The following is a 22,198-nucleotide window of genomic DNA, read 5'->3' on the forward strand; positions in this document are numbered from 1 at the left end:
GAACGGGGGAGTGTGTTGTGTGTGTGAAGGGGGCATGGTGAAGGCAGGCATAGCGGTTCTTCAGAGTCTTGGAGCAGATGGTATAGTGGGGAGCAAAGGTGTAGGCCACCGCCAAGCACTCTGTCATAGCTGCCCAGCTTAGTGCCCGGAAGCCCACGGAGAGGGAGTCCTGCCTTTTCCTCTCTCCTGCATTGTATCTGTGTCTTTTAGACCAGGAGTTAGTTTGTCAGAGCGTGCTGAGAATGGGGCTTTGCTGTGCTGTGCTGAGAACCGCCTATTCGGAGGTGGGAGTAGAGTGCATACATGTGTGCAGGATACGACAGTGTAAAGAGTCAGGGCTCTGGAAGTGTGGCGTTGGCCTTGGGATGGATGTAGCTCAGTGGAAGACCGTTTGTTCATCACGCGCAGGTCTTGGGTTCTAGGCCTCGCAGAGAGCAGGTGTGCGCACGTGTGCGGGCGAGCACGCGCAAGCCCGTGTGTGAGTCTTTTGGGGTGGTGGTATTAGAATGAAATCATCATTTCCCCCACTTCCTTTCCAAAGTCTTGGATTTGTGATCGGGGCTTTCATCTTTTGTCGCTGTTTGTTTTGAAACAGGGTTTTTCTATGTGGTCCTCGCTGTCCCGGAGCTTGCTAAGTAGACCTGGCTGGCTTCGAACTCAGAGATCTTCCTGCCTTTGCTTCCAGAGCGTTGGGATTAAAGGCATGTGCCACCATGCCCAACCCAGGGCCTCTGTCTTTAACCTGTCCATAAAACACTGGCTAGACTCCAAACAGGCTGTTTTTTGTGATTTCTGGCCCGGATTGTTCATGCCCGTGGGTGACAGGGGCAGGAAGTGTCGGCATACTTCTTCCTGTCACCCTGCTGCTAAGTTGGCTTGGTTCAAGGTGTTTTTCAAACCCCCTGGGGTTCAGCCCAGGGGACCCCAAAGTGACATTTGATGTAACTTGATTCTGTCTCCTGCTGCCATAGGAAAACTACTGTTTCTGTTCTGGCTGTTTATAGGGGAATTCGGGGACTCTCAGGGACCAAACTGAGCCGTGGTGGTGTGAGGGGAGCAAGGCAGCTCATTAAGGCAGCTTCCAGGAGCTCTCCCTCCCGGCTCTTCAAGTCTTATCAGCCTGGAAGTACTTCTACAACTGCATCCTGCCATTGTTTCCTGTCCATAATTAAGAGAAGGCCAGGGCCCTGTTGTGACAGCTCCAAGCTATTGCAGCGTAGAGGAGTGGGTGCTTGGTCACAGCTTGGGCTTGCTCTCCCTGGCTGTGAGAACTTTGCAGCCCCTGGACTATTCAACAGTGACACAGCCCACAGCCTGAGAAGATCAGCGGGCAGGCAGTTTCTCTGGAACATGACCTAGGAGTGGTGGCACAACTGAGCAGCAGTTTTCCCAAGGGACCTTGGAGAGACAGCCCCTATTTGTAAGGGGGAAGGTATGGTTTTGGAAGGAGAGCTGGCTTAGCCGTGGAAGGGAGGTATAGGGCTGATCCCTGCCCCTGAGGTGCTGGCGCTTGGTGTGTGTGTGTGTGTGTGAGACCTTCTATACCTGGACCAGAAGGGGTTGTTTGGAGGGGCCACTCAGAGCTAGCGGATCCTAAAGTCCTTTCTGCTCTTGACGCTGAGTTCTGCTTTTCTTTCTGAAGAGACTTTCTGGCTTGGCAGAACTGTATGCAGATGAGGTTGGCCAGCGCTTTTCCCTCCTTTCTTGGGTACCTGCTGCAAGCCCCTGATGAACCACTGTGCTGGGAGGGCAGGAGAGAGGGACATCAGCTTTGCGACCCAGTCTTGGCCCAGTGTTCTGTTCACATTCATGAGATACTGGGTTTATCCCTCTTCATTGGCCCGAAGGGGCATTGTGTAGGAAGAGTCGTCCCCAGCACACTTCCGGTGTCACCTGCTGTGCTTCCTGTAAACTTCTCCAGAAGAGAGGGGCTGTGGCAGGGGTTCTGAGAGTTGGGGACTATATTCTGTCATCCAGGAGTGAGTGTCTGTCCTCTCTGGTGGGGGGTGGGGTAAGGCACATTATAGAGAAATGTCCTCAGGTCCAGGGCTGTTAGACCCCTGTTCCTTTGTCAAGGCCGTTCAGCAAACATTTATTGAGTGTGTACTGGATGCTGAGTGTCCTTGAGGGTTCTGGGGACGTTGGTGAGAGAGACAGTCCCTGTTCTAAAGGCACTCATGGCCTAGGGCAGGTGACTAACAAGTTCTAAGCGGTGGCCCCTGGCTGGTCTCTGAGTCTGGGTTCCAATGGCAGCAAAAGAAAAAAAAAAAAAAAGCCAGATTCTTCTCTTCCTAGTTGGTTGCCATGTATGATGGTTGAGTGGCACCTCTTCTCCAGATGGTGCAGGATCTCAGGCCATCCTGGAGAGTAGGAGAAGGGAGTAGAGCTGGTTCTGGCACTTCTCCACACTACTGTGGAAGGCGCTCAGCAGTGTGGCCCTCCGGGATTGATTGTTCTTAGGCCTGGCACTGTCATGGCACTATCATGGGAGCATGTTGGGGACTAGGTTTTCATGTTCAAAGGAGGCTTGGGGGCCATTAAGGATATGTATGCCCTAAGAAAAAGCCTCCTCACTGGATGCATCGGCAGTATGCTCTGGCAATCATCTCTCTGGGCAGGGAAAACCAACTATTTATCCCCAATCCCCCCCCCTTTTTTTTTTTTTTTTGCAGATGAATGCTGCCAGGTATAAGATCTGGCTGTTTGTTTTGGCCCTCACCTGGCCAGGTAGGTACCAACTATTTTCCTTACCCTTGCCCCATACCACTGGGACACCTCCTTCCAGGACTCAGTAGAGGTGTTAGAGCTCATCCGTGCTTGGTTTTGTGTTAAGCTTGTGACTTTAAGGGTCAGTGGTTACCTCTGACAGCTCTGTAAAGCATCCTGTTCCTGAAATACGTCCCCTCCAAAAACACCATATCTGCAGAGACTGGGTGGCATGGAACTGTGCCGTATGATAGAAGCACAGGATGGGAAGAACAGAACCTAAGCCTTGGAGACAGCATTTGGTAGATGTGAGGATGTCTGGGTCAGAGAGGGGACACACAAGAGTCACACAGAGCCAAAGTCAGAGGACAGTTCTCTGGATTCCAGGCCATCCCCCTTCTCACTACACTACTTGTTTCACTTTCTTCCCTCACTGAGATTCCCAGTTTGGAAATGGCAGTGGTGCCCTTTGGCCAGTGCCATGAAGCAGAGCAATGAGATAACTGCCAGAATGCCAACTTGCGTTTCTACCCAATGATGGACCACGGATGACTCTAACGTCTCTTGGGTTCACTTCCACATTCTCTACATTTTGTATAATGGGCATCATTGCATGCGTCAGTAAGTCTCACTAAAATTAATGTATGCCCTGGAAGATTGTTTTTCTATTATTGACATGAGTCATGCTCAGGGAAAAGGGACCTCATTTAAAATGGAGAGTATTTCTTTGTTTCTACTTTCTGTCAGTTGTAGCCTCTCTTCTATAGGGCCAGAGAACTTTGGGCTGATGGTCCCATTGTGGTCACCTGTGGCCTCTTCCCTCAGGGACCCTCTGCACAGAAAAGAACCGTGACAGGCCGTCGACGGCCCGATGCAGCCTCTTTGGGGATGACTTCATCAACACTTTTGATGAGACCATGTACAGCTTCGCAGGGGGCTGCAGTTACCTCCTGGCTGGGGACTGCCAGCAACGCTCCTTCTCCATTCTCGGTGAGCCCTGGGTACCCATGGTGGCATCTCAGAGCGGGGGCAGCTGGGGTGGGGGAGGGTTACAACTCTCATGACACAGCTGAGATGAGAGGTCACTTCTGAGAATATGGAGGGCAGTGGGCCTTCCCAGGACACCTTCCCTCAGTCTGCTGGGAGAATATCTGTGTCACACCAGCTGTTGTGTCCATTGCTGTGGGTGCAGGCAACATTCCAGGAGTCCAGAATCACAGAGGAAAAAAGATGATGTAGAAGAGCTTTGGGACACGTGGGCTTCAGAATTGAGAGGTTGAACACCTCCTAAGTTACCCGAAGAGTGTTGGTAGTCCACCTGAGTTGTCTTTGCATCCTCACTGCAGCATGGGATGTGGGTGTAACCATCCCTGTTTACAAATGAGGGACTGTATCCAAAGAAGGCTATCAGCATCCTTCCCTGTCTCCAGTCTCCACCCACTCCCTCTGCACGAGGAATGGAGGGCGCCCTGTAAGGCTGAGGCAGTGATAGAGAACTAGGGTCCGGTGAGCCACTCTAAGAACTAATGTGTTGTAGCATGTGAGTGAGGGTGCTGTGAACCCAGCAAAGCTGGGGCCCTTTGCCTTGGGGAAGTGCGATTGACAAACATCTATATTGTTAAGGGAACCTTTTGAGACACTTGTTAGAACCGGGAAGGAAGGCCTTAACTTCAAGAGGGTCTGCTGCAGTGGGGCTTTGTGGCAGGAGAGCGCAAGAGAGAGGGTCAGACCCCCAAATTCCAAAAGGATGTTCAGAGTCAAGGACATGGGTGAGGCCCTTAATAGAGCACTTCAGAAAGGAGTTTCAGGGTTCAGGAGGTTTCTGGTCAAACCCACCTGATCGCGCTTCTTAGTGAAGACAAGCCAGAGTGACAGATGGGAGGGTTAGGGATACAGAATTTGAGCACGTATTATGTTTCTCTAAGTTTCTTAATCAATAATAGTAATTATTATTAGTGTGTGTGTGTGTGTCCATGTGCTCATACATACACATGTGAGCATGCCATGGCTAGTGTGGGGGTCAGGGTCTCTCTTCCTGCTTTCGCTGTGCTGTGTCTTCCAGGCCAGATGGCCCACAAGCTTCTGGTTAGTCTCTACTTTCCACTTCCCAAATCACTTTAGGAATGCTGGACTCACTGATGTGGGTTCTGTGGGTCAAAACCCACATTGTTAGGCTTGTATAGTCGGCATTTCTCCCCGTTTTGAGCAATCTCATCACTCTTTTTTCCCTAAACTGACCCAGTGGCATTCCCATCAATATAGGGATAAATGGGCAATTCCAAGGTCAGGTCCCAGGCTCAGGACCTAGTCCAGGGAGGGCTGAAAGGAGCCTTGCACAAGGTTGGAAGCACGCAGGGCCTTGCTTCACACATAGGTTGGACGGCTCTCACGGTTGTATCTCTCCTATTCATGCTCTGGATCCACGCGCGGTTCTCTGGTTCCAGCATGTGTTATGCTGTTTGTAAATGTGGCAAGCTGACTGTGCCACGGCTGTGAGGGTCCCCTCATTTAGTGTGTCCCACGCTGTCCTTGAAGTGGAGATCCTCCTGCCTTGGCCTCTTGAATGTTGGGGTTATAGGTGTGCACCAACTCTCCTGGCTTCCTCCTGCTTCTGAGATGCTCTCTGAACTGGCTAGTGTTATGTCAACTTAACACAAGCTAGAGTCATCTGGGAGCACAGAGCCTCAACTGAGAAAATACCTTCATAAGATCATGCTGCGGGCCAGCCTATAGGACATTTTCTTAATTAATGATTGATATGGGAAGGCCTGGCCCTTTGTGGTGGTGCCAGCCCTGGGCTGGTGGTCCTGGGTTCTATAAGGAAGCAGGCTGAGAAAGCCGTGAAGAACAAGTCAGTGAGCAGCACTCCTCCATAGTCTCCACATCAACTCCTTCATCCAGGTTCCTGCCTTGTTTGAGTTCCTGTCCTGACTTCCTTTGTCGATGAACAGTGACATGGAAGTGTGAGCCAAATAAACCCTTTCCTCCCCTGTTTGCTTTTTGGTCATGGTGTTCCATGGCAGCCATAGAAACCCTAACTAAGACCCCTTCTTAGGCTGTCTTTCCACCTACCTCTGTTAGCAAATCAGTCACAGAATGACTTCAGCATCCCCCTGTCTTCCTGTTCTCTAGGAGCCCTACAAGGGCACAGGCAGTATCTCGTTCCTCTCTGTTTTCTGTTGTTCAGTGGAATCTTTCAACACCAACTGGAGGAGGATCCATGACACCTGGCGCTGTGGTATACTAAAGCAGTGGTTCTCAGCCTGTTGGCTGCAACCCCGTTGGGGGTCAAATGACCCTTTCACTGGGTCACCTAAGATCATAAAAAAACAGATATTTATATTATGATTCAGAACAGTGGCAAAATTACTTATGGAATAGCAACAAAATACTTTATGGTTGGGGTCACCACAACACGAGGAACTGTATTAAAGGGCTGCAGCATCAGGAAAATTGAGAACGACTGTAGTAGAGGAAGGAATTCACATGAGTGACATCTGAGGAGTCTTGGGTAAGGGGCTTAGGTTACGAGGAGAAGATGGGGAGGTTTCCATGCACTGGGGGGTAGCATGAGCCAGGGGAAGGGGCAGGAGGGAGGGAGAGCTCATTTTGAGGAGCTAGGCTGGAGTGATGGCGAAGCTTGAGCAATGGTTCCTGACTTCAAGAAGCATCAAGATTACCCAGAAGAGTTCTAAGGCTATTACTTAGTTCTAATCCCAGAGTTCTGGCTCCAGAAGTTTGGGAATGGGACCAAGAATTGCATGTCTAGTAATTTCCCAGCTGTGGTTGCTAGTGTTTACTGTGGACCAAATGTTTAGAATCATAAGGGTTTTCCTAGTTAGGGTTACTATTGTTGCAATGAAATATGGTGACCAAAGCAACTTGGCGAGGAAAGGGTTTATTTCAGCTTGTACTTCCCTATCACTATTTATCACCAAAGAAAAAAGAGCTGAGAACTTTACATCTGGATCTACAGGCAGCAGGAAGAGAGAGCTACTGGGCCTGTCTTGAGCATTTGAAACCCCAGTGACACACTTCCTCCAATGAGGCCACACCTGCTCGAACAGGCCACACCTCCAAATCCCTGTCAAGTAGCCCCACTCCCTAATGACCAAGCATTCAAATCTACGAGCCTGGGGGCCATTCCTAGAACTGGGCAGCCTGGGTGACAGTAACAAGGCAGGCGCTGCAAAGGGCCAGAGACACTCTTGGAGTGTGACAAGCTGTGGACACCATTCTGAACACGGTGCTGTGGGGTCCCATCTTGCCCCAGAGGCAACAGCTAGGGTCTGGTTTAGGAGAGCAGAATTTCTTCCTGCCCCAACCAGGAAGGCAGGAACTCAGGCCTGCCACTCAGGTAACCCCAGCGTGTATCTTGAGTGGAGGTCCCCCTACTCAAACATCAGGGTGGAGAGGTTAAAGGGGTGTCAACTTAGTGGGCTCTAGAGCCGTCTAGAAAAGGAGCCTGTGTGAAGGAGTACCTAGATTAGGTTGCTCCCCTATGAGGAGACGGGAACATAGGAAGAGCCATACACTCACGTCCCTTCCCCATCAGAGTCCCCAGGGAAATGGCAGTCTCTCCAGCCTCCTCGTCTTTACAGTTCAGGCTCTGTCAGGCTTAGGTGAGATCAGCTCTTTAAAAAACATGGCCTGTTACCCAAACGAAGTTACAAAAGTATCCGGGTCACCATAGGATGTCCGGTTATTGAATTCATCAAAGAGTCACACACTGCTGGCCTCTGCGTGCTTCTGTCAAGGTCAGGTTCTCTTTCATGGTAACCTCCTCCTGCCACCACACAGGACTGTAGCAGAGGCCCAGCCTCGTGGGCCACTCTTTTCCTGGTTTCAGTACCCAGGAGAAACTTTGAGATCCAAGGAGGGACCATGTATTTCTGGATGCACCAGTTGATTCTCCGCTGGTTTATGATTCTTTTCTCATGACAACTTGCTCCTGTCAAGGGTCAGTTTTCTGGAAGCTGCTGATCAGAATCAGTTGTAAACGTACTTTACTGTAGACTGATTGCGTTTTTATCCAAATCCTACTGTAACATCAGAAAGATTGGTGGTTCCTTTGCCTGCTGGTATTAGTGGAGTGTGGGAGGCAGGCTGGAGCCTGGGCTTTGGAACCCGAGTTTCATTTATAGATCTAGGATTACCTTGTTCTCAATTGTTCTCCAGTGACATCCTGTTTCCTTGATTCTAAGTCACTTATATTCCTGTCTGGGTGTTTGTGGGCCTTGTTCATTTCCTGAGTTAAGTGTTTATGTCTGTGATTGGGGGCCCAAGCCAAGGCTTTATGTCTTCCACAGTCAGCACAGGGGCCACAGAGAGACAGGGGAGTTATTCTTCCTCCTGTTCTGTAGAGCCCTGTCTTCCTACATCATGGTGATAAGATCTGGCTCCCAAATTAGCCCAAGGAGAGCCACAAGTAACTGAAGGCTTGCTTGCAATATCTGAGAGTGACCCCCAGGACTCACCCTGGTTCAAGCTTCCTATATGCTTCTGATGGGGCAGGAGGCCTCCTGCTCCCACTCATGGGGTGAGGGATGAAGGCTCACTGCCCATAGAGCATCTGGTACAATGAGTTCGAGGCCAGCTGGAAGCCTGGGAAGATCCAGGAGGCTTTGCCTCTCTTCTTGGGTGGGAGGAAGCCCCCCTTTTTTCTCCAGTGGTGCTAGGAAGTGCTTTTTTGGAGGTTCCCATGATATATGGGGTTCCCTTCTGGGGTCACTTCGAATGCCATGTTTTTCTAATGGCTGCACGGTATCTGTAGCAAGGGAAGGAGGCAAAGGAAATGGAGGGGATTTAAGGTTTCCATCAGTGTCTGTGGTTTGGTGAATCTACCATGCAGAGAGAGCTTAGTTAGGTGGTTTATATTGCAAAAGGACATTTGAGCTTGGGTTCAGGAAATCTGCTGTGCTCCAGATGAATAGTGTTCTTAGTGGGAGTGGTTTCCCCACCAGACGACAACTGGCAGTCTCTGGGTACATTTTGGAGGATCATATCTGGGGTTCATGCTACAGACATCTAGACGGTGTGGCTGGGCCATTGCTACTTCTGCTTCTCAGTAAGGTAGCCAGCCTCCAGTGCCAATGGTGGCAAGATCAGATTTTATATTTAAGCCTCAGTTTTTCCAGTTGTAAGATGCTACCAATCTACCCAGGCCTGGTGGTACATGCACACAATCTCAGTATGGGAAAGAGTAAGGGGACCTCGAATTCAAGCCTTTGCTGCAGAGTGAGATGCTGTCTCTTAAAAAGAAAGGAAGGAAGGAAGCCAGCAAGGAAGGGAGGAAAGGAGGAAGGGAGGAAGGGAGGAAGGGAGGAAGGGGCGAGAGTTCAGGTCAGTGTTGTTCAAACTGAGCTAGAAGCCATGGGGTGTATCCAGCATTTGCAAAGAACAGTAAATGCCAGAAAACTTCAGAGGGGTGGCATATGGTAAGAGTGAAAACAGAAACTCTGAAAACAGAAGTGTTTTCATGTGTGTGCGTGTATGCGTGTGTGCGTGTATGCGTGTGTTCATGTGCGCGCGTGTGTGTGTGTGCGTGTGCGTGTGTGTGTGTGTGTGTGTGTGTGTGTGTGAGTGAGTGTGCTGGGTCATTAAGAAAAGGGTGTTCTGACTGTGAAACTAAGGAGCCACTTGTTTAGACGGCCTCAGATCCTCCCAGCTCGCTCATAGTGTGTCCTTTTAAACACCTCCCAATCCTCTGTCCACTCCTGCTGTGGGCCAGCTGCTATGAATCCTCCTCAGGATTGGGAGGTTGGGAGCTCCATAGGTTCTCTGCCTTTACTGAAGGTCACAGTAGTAAACCCACCCCTGTCCCTACCTTGTTAATTTCCACTTGTCTCTGAGTAGGAAATGAGGCCTCGTTACTATAACCTAAACTCTCCACCCAGGACCCCAAATTCTAGCAGTAGGCGAAGATCCTGGGACACCAGCTCTGACCTGCTCCTATTCACGTCTGGCCTACTCTGACAGTATTTGGCCGGCTGTCCTCTGGCCTCCCTGATTCTGCTCTTTCCTGGGCCAGGGACAAGTCTTCAAAAGTTCTGTGATGAGGGACAGGTGGCTCTCAGGGCCACCACCTGGGGGATCCACGTTCCACAGCTTTTATTATACAAAGCCCGTTTGTCGCCTTGCCTATCAATTTACATGTAAGGTAACTTTGAAACTGCTGATCCACTTTTTCTTTTGTGTTAGACAGAGTTATGCTATGTGGTTCAGGTTGGCCTGGAACTTGTGATCCTCCTGTTTTAGCCTCCCTGAGTGTTGGGATCACATACATCACTTTATCTTGATTTTGTGTCTATTTTCCCCAGGCTTTCTTTAACTGTACATCAAACTGATCTCCTCCTCCTCCTTCTCTTACTTCTCCTCAATGAATGCACCCTCATTCTTCATTCTTCTCTTGAGAAGGGTGGGAGCTCTCATGCTCCCCAATGTGGCTCTGGGGGCCTCCTCATTTGATTTTCTTCTGGGCTGGCCCAGCCTTCTAGGCAATGACAGTGACGAGCTTTCTATGGCATCATTGAAAGCCAGGAAGAATTGTTGGTCCAGACCTCCACGGCCGTGGCACCTCCCCAGCTGCCCAGCTGTTCCCTCTGCATTTCCCGGCACCACCCCTAGCCACACCTTCCACGGTTCATTTGTTCCCACTAGTTTTCCTGAGTCCCCTGAAGGAGGGAGAGCCTGCAAGAAAGAGAGCCCATGGGGAACCCTTTCCTGTTCCCAGGAGGAAGGTGCTGTTGGCACCTGGTGGGGTTTCCCAAGAAACAGAGACAGGTGTTCCTTGTCCACCTTCACTGTGAGGTTGAGGATGGAAGGGAAGAACAGACTGATGAGGAGACAGGTTGGAGGTCAAAAAGGTCAAGGACACCCAGAGGAAAGGAGACAGGAGGTCCTTGCTCTGCCTCATCGCAGGCTCCATGGGTGTGCAGTGTTGGAAGTGTAGGCCTCAGGCGAGCCTGGGATGGGTTTTGGCTTTGGACCTATAGTAAATGTTTAGGGATGGGAAAGATCCTTGAGAGGGCTTACGCCATGGAACTTGATGCTGTTTGTCTTTTAAAACCATTTTCACATGGCCATTTCCCAGCATGTCGAGAAGCTAGAGCAATAGGGTACCCATACACGTCCCACTGAGACTCCACTGCCGGGACTGTCTAATCTGCCTGTCACCTATGCTCCTGGATTGCCATCGCCTTGACTTCTGCTGCCAGAGACTTATGCTCTTTAGAACTACTCTCAGATTGAGGAGATGGCTCAGCAGTTAAGAGCCCAACCTGTGCTTGCAGAGGACACACGCCAACCCACCCCTAAACCTCTCACACATACATGAAATTAAAAAAAAAAAAAATCTTAAAAAAAAAATGTTCTCGGTAAAAATGCAGAGCAGGCCAGGCCTCCAAAGCTTAGAAATGTGGGACAGGGCTAAATGAGGACAATTAGGAGCTTGGAGGTGGCTTTGTTTGCTATTCGAGAATCATTCTGTAAAATGGAATGCGCTGAGGGGAGGAGGGTGGGATCTCAGACTGAGAAGGGCTGAGACACAGAAGGCTGTGATGAACAGTTGATTTCCTTGTGTCATTAAAGCAGCTACTGGCTATTTAGGGATATTTTCTTTCCTCCCTTCTCCCCTTTCCTTTTTTCTTCCCTTCCTTTTCTCCATCTGCCTCCTTCTCTTGCTTCATTAATTTACTTGTTTATTTACTCACGTGTGCACACGTGTGCCACACATGTGTGGAGGCAGGAGGACTGCTTGTGGGAGTCGGTTCTTGTCTTCTGCCATGTGGGTCCTGGGGACCCATCTCAGGCTGCCAGGCTTAGCAACAGGCAAGGCTTTACCCGCTGAGTCATCTCAATAGCTCTCTCCTGTTTCCTCAGAAGGTCAGATGTGCATTCTAGTTTCCTGTTTTTGGTTTGGTCTGGTTCAGAAGCTCAGTCTAAACTGACGGCCCTTTGTGTTTGGTTTAATGAGCTTGGCACCTCTATTTCATCCTGGCAGTGTTGCTGTGAGGTGTTGTGGTAAAGTTATTAGACTCTTGGAGGCTTCTCTACCCTGGCCAGTTCCCAAATAATTGATATAGACACAGAGTGACTATAGTTTCTTTTATAAACTTTGAAGCCCTAGAGCTGGGCACATTATCAACCCTCTAAGCTATTTTGCTTTCTCTCAGTGCCAATAAGTTGTCCTGTCTGTGCTGCTTTTGTTCCATCAGCCTGTCCTCATGGCTACGTTCTGTTGGTCTATCCTGCTCCATTGTGACTTCCTTCTCTCCAGCCTCCTCTCCTCCTGTTACATCTTCTGCTCCCTCTCTTTTTCCCACCTTGTGGTCTTTCTCAGACCCCAAACCCAAGAACCTCATTCCCTCTTATCTCTCTTCGGTCCAGCCCAGGTGTCAGCTGCTTTATTGGCTAATGACGTATGATGAAGGTGGGGGGCAAAGTTACACAGCGTCACTTGGTGTGTGTGGGAATGTGCTCCTCTGGGGTGTAACCAGATCTTGGGGAGCCAGCAAATAACAAATACATAGCGCCAGACCAACCCCCAACAGTGACACTCTGCGCATCGTGGCCTCTTCATGGGTAAGGAGGCTCACTTCTTCAGTGGTCCTGACTGTGGCGGCAACACCTCAAATCAACAGACCCTCCCAAGTCTCCAATGGCCGAGGCTCCACACGCTTCCTTGCTGTTCTTTTGCTGAGGAGCTGGAGGCCATAGCTTCCATCCCTGCAGGAGAAGATGAAGATGTATTTACTCATTTCCAAGGCTAGCCTTCCATCTGATTTCTGTGCCCTTCCCTCTCAGGAGCCCTATGGCACACAGGTGACCTGTCTACACTGGCTTCCCTTCTTACTTCCTCCAATTTCTCTTTTCCCAGGGCTCCAGAGGCAGGTTCTCCATGGACCCTTCTGTTTCATCTCCTATACAGTTTGTTATCTTTGACAGCCAACAGCCTAGACTTTGTGTTCCTCACAGGTTAAGCTTTGAGAAAGCTGTGAAAAAATTCCTGGTCAGTTCACACCCTTTCATCCCAGCTTCCATTTACTGCTGCATCTGTGTTTGCCCCTCACAGCCAGACCATTGACAGAGACCATTTTACCATGTGTTTGGCCATAGACAAATATCAGTAACTTATTGAGTCCTTATTAAAGTTCCCCCACACTCTTTAAATTTCTCACAGAGAAACCATGTATAGTTAAACAGTGGGACTAGAATCTCCATTTTAATCGAACAACACATACTGTTCTGGCTGGGAGTCTCCTAAGATGGCCACACTGTGCTGAAGAGCTGTGTATCAACAGCTCACACTACGTCTACTTGTGATCATACAACGTTGAGTCTTATTTTTACACCAAGATGACAAACTTCCAGAAGGGCACCATCATGCCTTTGGGAGTCCACTATGGCCATGTGTCAGCCCTTAGTACTTTTACACAAACAGTAAGATGAGGGACTGGGGGTGTCAGGGTTTTTTGCTGCTCTTCTGTTGAGTCTTTCAGGAGAAGCTTTTCGTGGAGAGTACAGAAGGCGTTAAGAACGCACTTGTTAATTTTGGGTGGCACTTTTTTTTTTTTTTTCCTTTCAGGGAACTTCCAAGATGGCAAGAGAGTGAGCCTGTCTGTGTATCTTGGGGAGTTTTTTGACATCCATTTGTTTGTCAATGGCACCGTAATGCAGGGAGACCAAAGGTAAGTCAGAAGCTGGAAAGGACCCCAGGGCTCTTCTCATATGCTTTTCACTCCATCATAATTTAAGGTAGAAACTGGGGCATAGACACAGGAATTGTAGGTGCCCAAAGGGCCAGGTCTCTGCAGCACTGGTCTAGAGCCTCACCACTGTGCTTCACTGTGTGAAGCCTATAAGCTGGGGTTGGGTAGGAAGGGTTGGGGACATCCTGAAAAGATATCAGAAGCCCAGCGAGCTTGCCCTTTGTCTTTTAGCATCGACATGCCCTATGCCTCCAAAGGACTCTACCTAGAACGTGAGGCTGGGTACTTCAAGCTTTCCAGCGAGGCCTTTGGTTTTGTGGCCAGAATTGATGGTGATGGCAACTTCCAGGTCCTGATGTCAGACAGACACTTCAACAAGACCTGTGGGCTGTGTGGTGACTTTAACATCTTTGCTGAAGATGACTTTAGGACGCAGGAAGGTAAGCTGTTGCTCGAAGTATCTGGAGCCTTCAACTTGCTAATTTGATGTCTGCTGACTTCTGTTCATAGTCCATTGATTCCGTGCCTTATGATTATGGACTGTCAGATCATTTTTTAGAAGTGTTTTATGTTAAATTTGCAATCTGCATTGAATTACTGACTCTATTTAAAAAATTTTTTTTGAGACAGGGTTTCTCTGTGTAGCCCTGGCTGTCCTGGAACTTGCTCTGTAGACCAGGCTGGCCTCAAACTGAGAGATCTGCCTTCCTCTGTCTCCCAAGGGCTGGGATTAAAGGTATGCTCTGCCATACTTGGCTGAATACTAACATAAATCTGAATCTCGAACCCACATGAGGCTTTCTCCTTACCTCATGCTCTCAGGGGAGACTTTCCTTCCCTCCTATCCTGAACCCAGGTCAAGGAAGCAAGCTTTTGCTTTTCTGTTCTCAGAGTAGGTTGCTTTTCATGTCAGCTTTCTCAGAGGGCGTATCCTTGGAAAATCACACCTTCATAACAGGGTCTTAGCTCCATCTCCCCCATCATGCACATTCAAGACTCTCACTTGGAAAGATGGTTGCCTTCGGTCTCATACTCAGCGTCCAGCAGCCTTGTCTGTCCTCCCCATTTATCCTTGTTATTCTTCCTCTTCTCCTCCCCTCATTTTTCTTTCTCTATCTCAGAATTCTGCCTACTCCTTTTGAAGTTCACTGTGACTTCAGTAGCCTGTTTGTACACTGCAGTAGTGTTGTTCAGACTTTTCTAACCTACTTTATTGGAAAAGGAAGTCCAAGTTCTCAGATATTTTTCTTTCTTATTGTAGGACATATATATATGACTTACACTATGGGTAAGAAAGTAGTATGTGTTGGCAAAAGTCCAACACATCTTAGTGATGTTTTTGGAACCATCCCCAGAAAATGATTTATTAGTTCAGTTCTCAGTTCAGTCTCAACATTATTTGTCTCCAAACATTTAACCTTGTTTTCTGACTTCTGAGAGTCTCAGCTTGCTTTGTTTCTTGGTCTCTGAGATCCTCCTCCCTTCCCCAACTTAACTAATATTTGTAATTCCATCTATTGGACACCCTTCTGGTTCACTTTATATTTAGCCATAAAGTTTCATACTGTACAAAAATCAGAGCTGAAAAAGATTTTTGAGGTCACCCACTCTAACTTTTAATTCCTTATTCTGTACGAATAAGGAATTAAAGACCCAGGATGAGGGGAGCAGCCTTGACCCCACCAGCTGGTAGAGGAATCTTCCTCATCCACATGTTCCTTCTCATCTTCCTCCTTCCTAAGATGCCCAGCCCATGTGATGTGAGTGGGTGCTGAAGAGCACCTATCCCAGAATCTAGTACACGGTGCACACCATACAAATTCTAGTTCTCTTCACTGGGTTTTCTCTGGCTTCTAACACCACAAACCAGCTGGCTTCCAGTCACAGAGGCCCATTGCTTCACAGTTCTGGGGACCAGAATCCTAAGTCAGGGCCTTCCACAAGCTCTAGGAGAGGCTTTGTTCGTTGGCTCTCCAGGTGCTGCTGCCCCCCTTGACCTGCAGTTGTGACATTCTGAGCTCTCTCCCGGTGTGTCCCTGCATCTGATTTCCCTCTACTTGTCTGTTTCGGATACATGTAGATGCACACAGGCCCCACCCAGGCAATCCCAGAAAAGCACCTTCTGCAAAGACCTCCAGCTGAATCACGTAATTGGCTGTGTAATATGTATAGGTTTTAAAAATGAGCACATCATTGAAGGAGGAGTTCCTTTACTACTCATTAAACCCTAGACGCTAACTAGTCATAAAGGCTTCTCTTTTCTTTCCATAGAGACAGTTTATTTCATTCCCATGTTCACTCCTTGACACCGAATCACCCTTCCAGGCCTGGCTACATACGAGATTGCTACCTCAATAGTAAAAAAGAGAGCAGACAGAGACTAATGCCATAATAAATATTCAGCATGGCTATTAGACAGTGCCTTTGTTCCAGGCTGTGTAGGTCTTTCAGTCCCCTGTGGCAGCCGACAACAGCATGAATGCTACAAGCACAAAAGCGCTTGGACATTGGAAGATGCAGTTACTGGGTGCACCGATCCTTACCTTCATTTCACACAAGTGTTCTGTGCATCCAGAATCCACTGTATCTGAAGGCAGAGCTAAGACAATCTGTACTCTTGACTAAGGAGCTCAAAGATGAGTACTAGCTCAAAGATCTTAGAAAGTTGGGGCTGAAAAGGAGCCCAAAGAAAAAAGAGTTTTTTGTTTGTTTGTTTGTTTGTTTGTTTCTGGGGCACATACAACCAGCAGGCTGGGATGGGGGAAGGAAGGAGAGCTGGTTCAGAAAGGCTGGTTGTTCTTGGGCTCTGTCTCCAGGAATGAGTGGAGGACAGTTGGCATGGTAAGAATAGGTTAGTTGCTGGGCTCATCTCTATGACAAAACACCTGAACCAATGTTAGGCCCAGCAAGAGCCTAAGTTTTAGAAGCGATGAAGAGAACTCAGGAGACCAGATCTCATCGTTGCAAAATCGCAGGAGGTTTATTTTAACCATTGCACAATGGGGTCACCCCTGCCAGTCAGCAAAGAGTGGCACCAGGAGACAAAGGCCTTGGGTTTTTAAAAGACAAAGCACGAGAATTTTGAAGTTGCAATCTTGGCAATTTAGGATTAGATGAGGAAGCTATAAAGTAAGATAATTGGTTAGTCTTAGGTGCTCAAGCTTGGCCAGTCCTGCCAAGTGTGGATGCAGCTGCAATTAAAGGTGGGGGGAGGTTAGCTCATCTTGAGGATCAGGGCTGCAGGCTTTTGGCTGGAGGTCAGGAGCTACTCAGAAGAAGGACTGAGGCCATCTGGGTTGGTTGCTAAGAAACACTATCTTGAAGACAAGGGTCTGGTCGTTCTTTTTTCTGAGTGAAGGTCATTGCTTGCTCGCTTTTTTTAATATCTGTCCTCACAGATAGGGTCACATTCCTCCATTCTCTGGAAAGATACTAAGAGGCTTTAGCTTAACCTGGACCTAAAACTCAAAATTATAGGCTTTAGAAGACATATAGGTTACAAAGTTAGTCTGACCCTTTCACCAACAAGTTAGAGAAGGAAGGATTTATTTTGAGCTCACAGCTTCAGAGATTTCAGTCCATAGTTCTCAGTTCCATTAACCCAAGTCCTTGTGCCAAGGCAGAACAGCATGGCAGACAGGAATGTGTAGGGGAGGAGGCTTCTCATGTCATGGCAGATAGGAAGCAGAGAGGAGGAATGCAGACATGAGTCAGGGCAAGAACACACTTCGAGTGAATCACTTCCATCTCCGAAAGTCTCCAGAACCCGCTTGTTTAGGACCAACACTTGATCACATGAGAGTGGGGAGGAGGGCATTTTATAGTAAAACCACGACAAAGAAGAGAGAAAGTGGTCCGTACAAGGGGCAGGGCATTCCAAGGCATGGCGAAGTGGGGGCGGATGGCATCACCCTCATCATCGTTCTTTTTAAATATTTTGAATATTAAGTTCATCCAAGCAGAGCTTTTGAGAAGTTCATTTGTGAGCACTAGATACCATTTCTACTTTCCCTCTCTCCTCCAAATCCTTTTGTGTGTCCTCCCTTCCCTCCTATGACCTCTTCTTTATTGGGATTCACACACACCTGCACACCCCTCCTGCTGAGTCCGTCTAGTGTTGCTCAGATGTGTGTTTGTTTAGGGCTGACTACTTAACGACTGAATAGCCTACAGGGGCCTCATTCTTAGAGAAGACTGATTCTTCCTCTCTCATCAGTCATGAATTGCTTCTATTTCTTCATGTAAAGGTTAGACCTGGTCAGAGTTCCTCCATCCATGTTGGCACGTCACTTGTGTTGTCACTGTCCTGGTCTTGTTCAGGCAGTCATACTTTTGAAATTTCATGGGTGCATCTTCTCTGTCACATATAGAAGACACCCTCTCACGATGGACTTCCTGGTCTTCTGTCTCTTACAAGGCTGTTTTGGACCCGCCAGTGGATTAAAATAATGACACGGAGTCTTTTTAATATTTTAAAGCTTAGGCGTTTTAGCGGGGCAGATCCTCAGCTCATCTGACTTAACCTGGCCTCTCCAGCCCATGACCCAGCACATGGCTAATTCTTTACCTCTCTGCCCCGTTCATGTCTGTTTACTCGTGTCTGCTGGCTGAATCTCCCAGCTCCGATCTTCTCCCATCATCCCTTTCTCTGGAAGACCTACCTTCTACTTCCTGCTCAGCTATGGGCTGTCAGCTCGTTACTAAAGCCAATCAGATACAATTCTAAATTGCCTTAGGCAGGTGAGGGAAGATCAAATATTTACAAAACATGAGATGGTGGTGGGCCATAGCTCTCTGCTAGTACAGAATTAACAATTGAAAATACAGAGACATACCTTCCCACAGTGCCCACCGACATCTTACAATCTAAAGATTGTATCAGTTGGGGCTGAACACCTGTATTATTTAGGGTGTTACTGCTGTAGAGGCACTATGCCCATGGCAGCTCTTCCAAAGGAAAACATTTACATGGAGCTAGCTTAGTTTCAGAGGCTCAGGCTGCTATCATTAAGGCAGGATGTGGCGGTGTGTAGGCAGACATGGTGGTGTGTAGGCAGACATTGTGACGGAGAAGGAGCCAAGAGCTCTACATCTTAGCTCCCAGGCAATAGAAGGAGACTGTGTGCTGCCCTGGGCATAACTTGAGCACAGGAGACCTCAAAGCCCGCCTCCAGAGTGACACGCTTCTTCCAACAAGGCCACACCTCCTAATAGTGCCCCTCCCTACGGACCAGGCATTCAAACACATGGGTCGACAGGGGCCATCCCGATTCAAACCGACACAGTGCCCCATGGTCAGATGTTCTCTGCATTTTGATCAGTTTTGTGAATTTCTGTAATAATGCCTGGTGCACAAAGAAGCTTCTTTGATGACATCCTCATCATCTTTCATGTCATTTCCTTTATTGTATCTATCCCTCCATCCACGGCTGGCCAACTCATTACTTGCTGAGCTCCACCACCCATGCACTGTGGCGATCACTGTATAAAATGCTTATGGTCCAAATGCCTGAGTTCTAATCTAGGAGCCTGATTCAGGTAACCACTGGCTCATAGCTTTCATGCAGAAATTTTGGTACAGGTTTAACTGAAGTGTCCTTTCCTGGAAACTTTTCTCTGCAGGGACTTTGACCTCAGATCCCTATGACTTTGCCAACTCCTGGGCCCTGAGTAGCGGAGAGCAGCGGTGTAAACGGGCATCTCCTCCCAGCAGGAACTGCAGCAGCTCCTCTGAGGACATGCAGAAGGTGGGTACAGTCTGTCCTGGACCTGGTCTGCATGGTGTGACTCCTGGAATTAAGGCAAGGGATTTGGGATCATTGTTTCTTTCTGTCTTCAGGGGTTGAGTGAGAAATGGATCTGTCTGTCTGTTCAATACAGAGTGCTCATGCTTTCTTTTTTTTAATTGAAAACTTATTTTGGTTAGAATTCTGTCTAATTCTAATATTTCCCTTGGCTTTGTACTTTCTTTAAAAGTGAGTAGGTATGCTCAGTGTCTTCCCCACCTTGTGGGGCAATAACAAAACACAGGATGCCAGACATTGGAAATTATTATAATCCTGGAAGCTGGCAATGCCTGGACGAAGGTGCTGGTATCTGTTATCTGGTATAGGTAGGTCAATACTGCTGTGTCAATCTTACATAGCCTAAGAGCAAAGGAAGGACTGCTCACAGCACTCTATCTACAAAAGGGTCACCCACATCAATCTACCTGCAAAAGGATTGCCCACATCCCTCTGCCCACAGGTCCTTGTATCCTTCCTTCTTCAGGAACTAGACATCACAAGATTCTTGTTTGTTTGTTTGTTTGTTTTTGAGACAGGGTTTGTAGCCTTGGCTGTCCTGGATTCTCTCTGTAGACCAGGCTGGTCTCTAACTCACAGCAATTCTCCTGCTTCTGCCTCCCTGGGTGCTGGAATTACAGGCATGCACCATCGAGCTCGGCCATCACAAGATTCTTAAGGGTCCTTTTAGTCCTTCAATTCTTTATTGTGTACATCATTGCTGAAGTTAATAGGTCTCAAAAATATTCAATGCATGGGGACACATATTTTAGGTGGTATTAGCTAGGGACTATAACAATCTCCCCAACAACAGTAAGAATCTTTCTTAGGTTGAAGCCGAATTCGCCCAAATCTGCACATAAGTAGATGAATCCTCTATGTTAGAAAGAACAACAATAGACACTCACCAACACAGCAGCTTAGCATGAGAAAGCTTCATTATTAGCTGCTCATTCATCTAACGGGTCTTTGTTATTGTCATAAAGCACCTTGAACCTCTGAAGCCAGGAGCATGTCAGACTCAGGAGAATATCCTGATGCTAAATGTATCGACCTACACTGTTAATCATACAACTTCCACCTCATAAACAAGCCCATTCCAAAAGCCATTTTTCCTTGTGCTTCCAGGGATTCAATGGTGCTAGGCCCCGTGTAGTCACGGGGCGTGTGGCCAGGACTGCTAACAAGGCAAACTGAGCACCAAGAGGACTGTGCTTTGAGCAGAAGCGGGGGTTTCCTCTTTCCCCTGGCTTGAAATGTCTGATATTTGTCCTTGACGGGGTGAACCCTTGAGATTCTCTTACCGGTGGTTGGTTGTGCTGGTCAGTTTTTCTCAACCTGACAGAAACCATAGTCACCTAGAAATGGCAACCCCAATTGAGGGATCGCCTCTATAACATAGGCCTGTGGCCTTGTCTATGGGGCATTTCCTTGGTTAGTGATGGACCATTGCTTGCAGACTAGGATAAATCCTTTCCTCCTCACATTGCTTTTGGTTTGCTCACAGCCACAGAAAAGCAAACAATAGGGCATTGTGCTAATGGGTAGGTTTGAGTCAGTCACTTATTCTTTGTAATTCATGCTTCTTATTCTCCAACCCTCAGTTTTCACACACGTGAAAAAGGCTTAGAAATAGGACCTGCGGAGCAGGGCGCAGTGGTGCACACCTGTAATCCCAGCAATTCAGGGAGGCAGAGGCAGGTGGATCTCTGTGAGTTCAAGGCCAGTCTCTTTTACAAAAACAGGATAACCAAGGCCTCACAGAGAAACCCTGTCTTGCAAAAAACAAAAACAAACAAACAAACCAAGGACCTACCAGGGCCATTGAAAGGACTAAGAGAAAGGTCACTGCCTTGCATGAGTATTTACCCTACTAGTCCTCAACTGTATAAGTCTGATGATGATGATGAACTAGTGCTCAACTCTATAAGTCTGATGCTCCTGCTGCTGATGCAAGCTCTGGTATTCTCCCGTTGTCTTGTTTGTCCCACAGGGGAGATATGCTTTGAGAGTGGAGGTGGGGAGCAGAGCCCCAGCAAATACAGAACCACAGGCATAAGATCCCCAAACTATTTTTGTTTTCCTCCCAGTTATAACTGGTTTCTTTTGGGGTAGCTGAGCACAGCTCAGGACAGGCTAGAAGGAAAGCAGGAAGTCCAGCACATCAACACACCCAAATAGGCCAGGGGGAGAGACAATCCCTTCCTCTAGTGACGCTTGACTTCCCAGACAAATTTCAGATTCATTCAAGCTACCATGCAAGGGAGACTTTTCTCATTTTTCCCTTTGTGTTTTTAAATTAGAGTTTTGTTGTTGGCTGGTGGCTCTCCGGGTCCTTTCAAGACAGGGCCTGGGAGCAGCAGGTCCTGCAGAGCATATTTTGTTTTGTTTGACTTTGCAAACACAGGCTGCAAAGAGCAAGGGCCTGACAGATGGTCCTCACCCTCAGAGATTCAAGGAACAATCCCATTTAGGCGGCGGCGTTAGTGGGAGGTGCAGACAGACTTTTCCTGGAGAGAACCCGATACTGACGGTGAGCTGAGGAGGGAAAGACTGGGTGCTTTGTTCAAGGCAGACAAAGGTGTGCGTAGAAGCAGCTTTGCTAATCTCCGGGGACACATTTTAAGGCTCCAGCTGCGCGTCGCTACTCACCTTGTCTCCTGGGTGCGTTAACGTCCTTGCTAACCAGAGTCCTGGGAACAGCTTAAGATACTAAGTACTTGGTTGTTGGTTCAGGTAGAGGCTCCAAACACCCACCACCTCCCTGAGGCACGAACTCCTTCAAGCCCACAGTTTCAGGTTGTTTACCCAGAGAATTGTACTCTTCCCTTAGCCAATCAGATCGTGTGTGCCCACAGCCTGGGCTCCCTCATTGGCTGGGATTCTCAGTGACTCGTCTCTTGGGAGGTGATTAATGTGATCTTTAGACTCTTCTGTCTTCTTATTCCCGCTGGGTCCCAGGCTTAGAAATTGTGTCTGTTAATTCGGTGTCTTTCACCA

At 48.1% G+C, this 22,198-nt stretch overlaps 1 protein-coding gene and 1 long non-coding RNA gene across 2 annotated transcripts in view; one reads left to right on the forward strand and one right to left on the reverse strand.

The window, feature by feature from the left end:
• The first annotated feature begins 1,051 nt into the window (after positions 1–1,051).
• The window catches only part of Vwf (von Willebrand factor), a 126,668-nt gene continuing 105,521 nt past the window's right edge, over positions 1,052–22,198 (forward strand). Inside the window, exons 1-6 of the mRNA XM_021636960.2 lie at positions 1,052–1,432; positions 2,673–2,727; positions 3,532–3,696; positions 13,292–13,394; positions 13,647–13,855; positions 19,038–19,162. Of these exons, the coding sequence (XP_021492635.1) occupies positions 2,673–2,727; positions 3,532–3,696; positions 13,292–13,394; positions 13,647–13,855; positions 19,038–19,162 (657 nt within the window). The 5' untranslated portion in view covers positions 1,052–1,432. The remainder of the gene's footprint in view (positions 1,433–2,672; positions 2,728–3,531; positions 3,697–13,291; positions 13,395–13,646; positions 13,856–19,037; positions 19,163–22,198) is intronic.
• Positions 12,080–21,996, reverse strand: LOC132654297 (uncharacterized). The gene is made up of 2 exons (XR_009591963.1): positions 21,851–21,996; positions 12,080–12,432 (listed from the first exon to the last, which is right to left on the reverse strand). It is a non-coding gene; the product is annotated as an uncharacterized LOC132654297 (long non-coding RNA).

This window comes from Meriones unguiculatus, chromosome 5, assembly GCF_030254825.1.
Source record: "Meriones unguiculatus strain TT.TT164.6M chromosome 5, Bangor_MerUng_6.1, whole genome shotgun sequence".
Lineage (NCBI taxonomy): Eukaryota > Metazoa > Chordata > Mammalia > Rodentia > Muridae > Meriones > Meriones unguiculatus.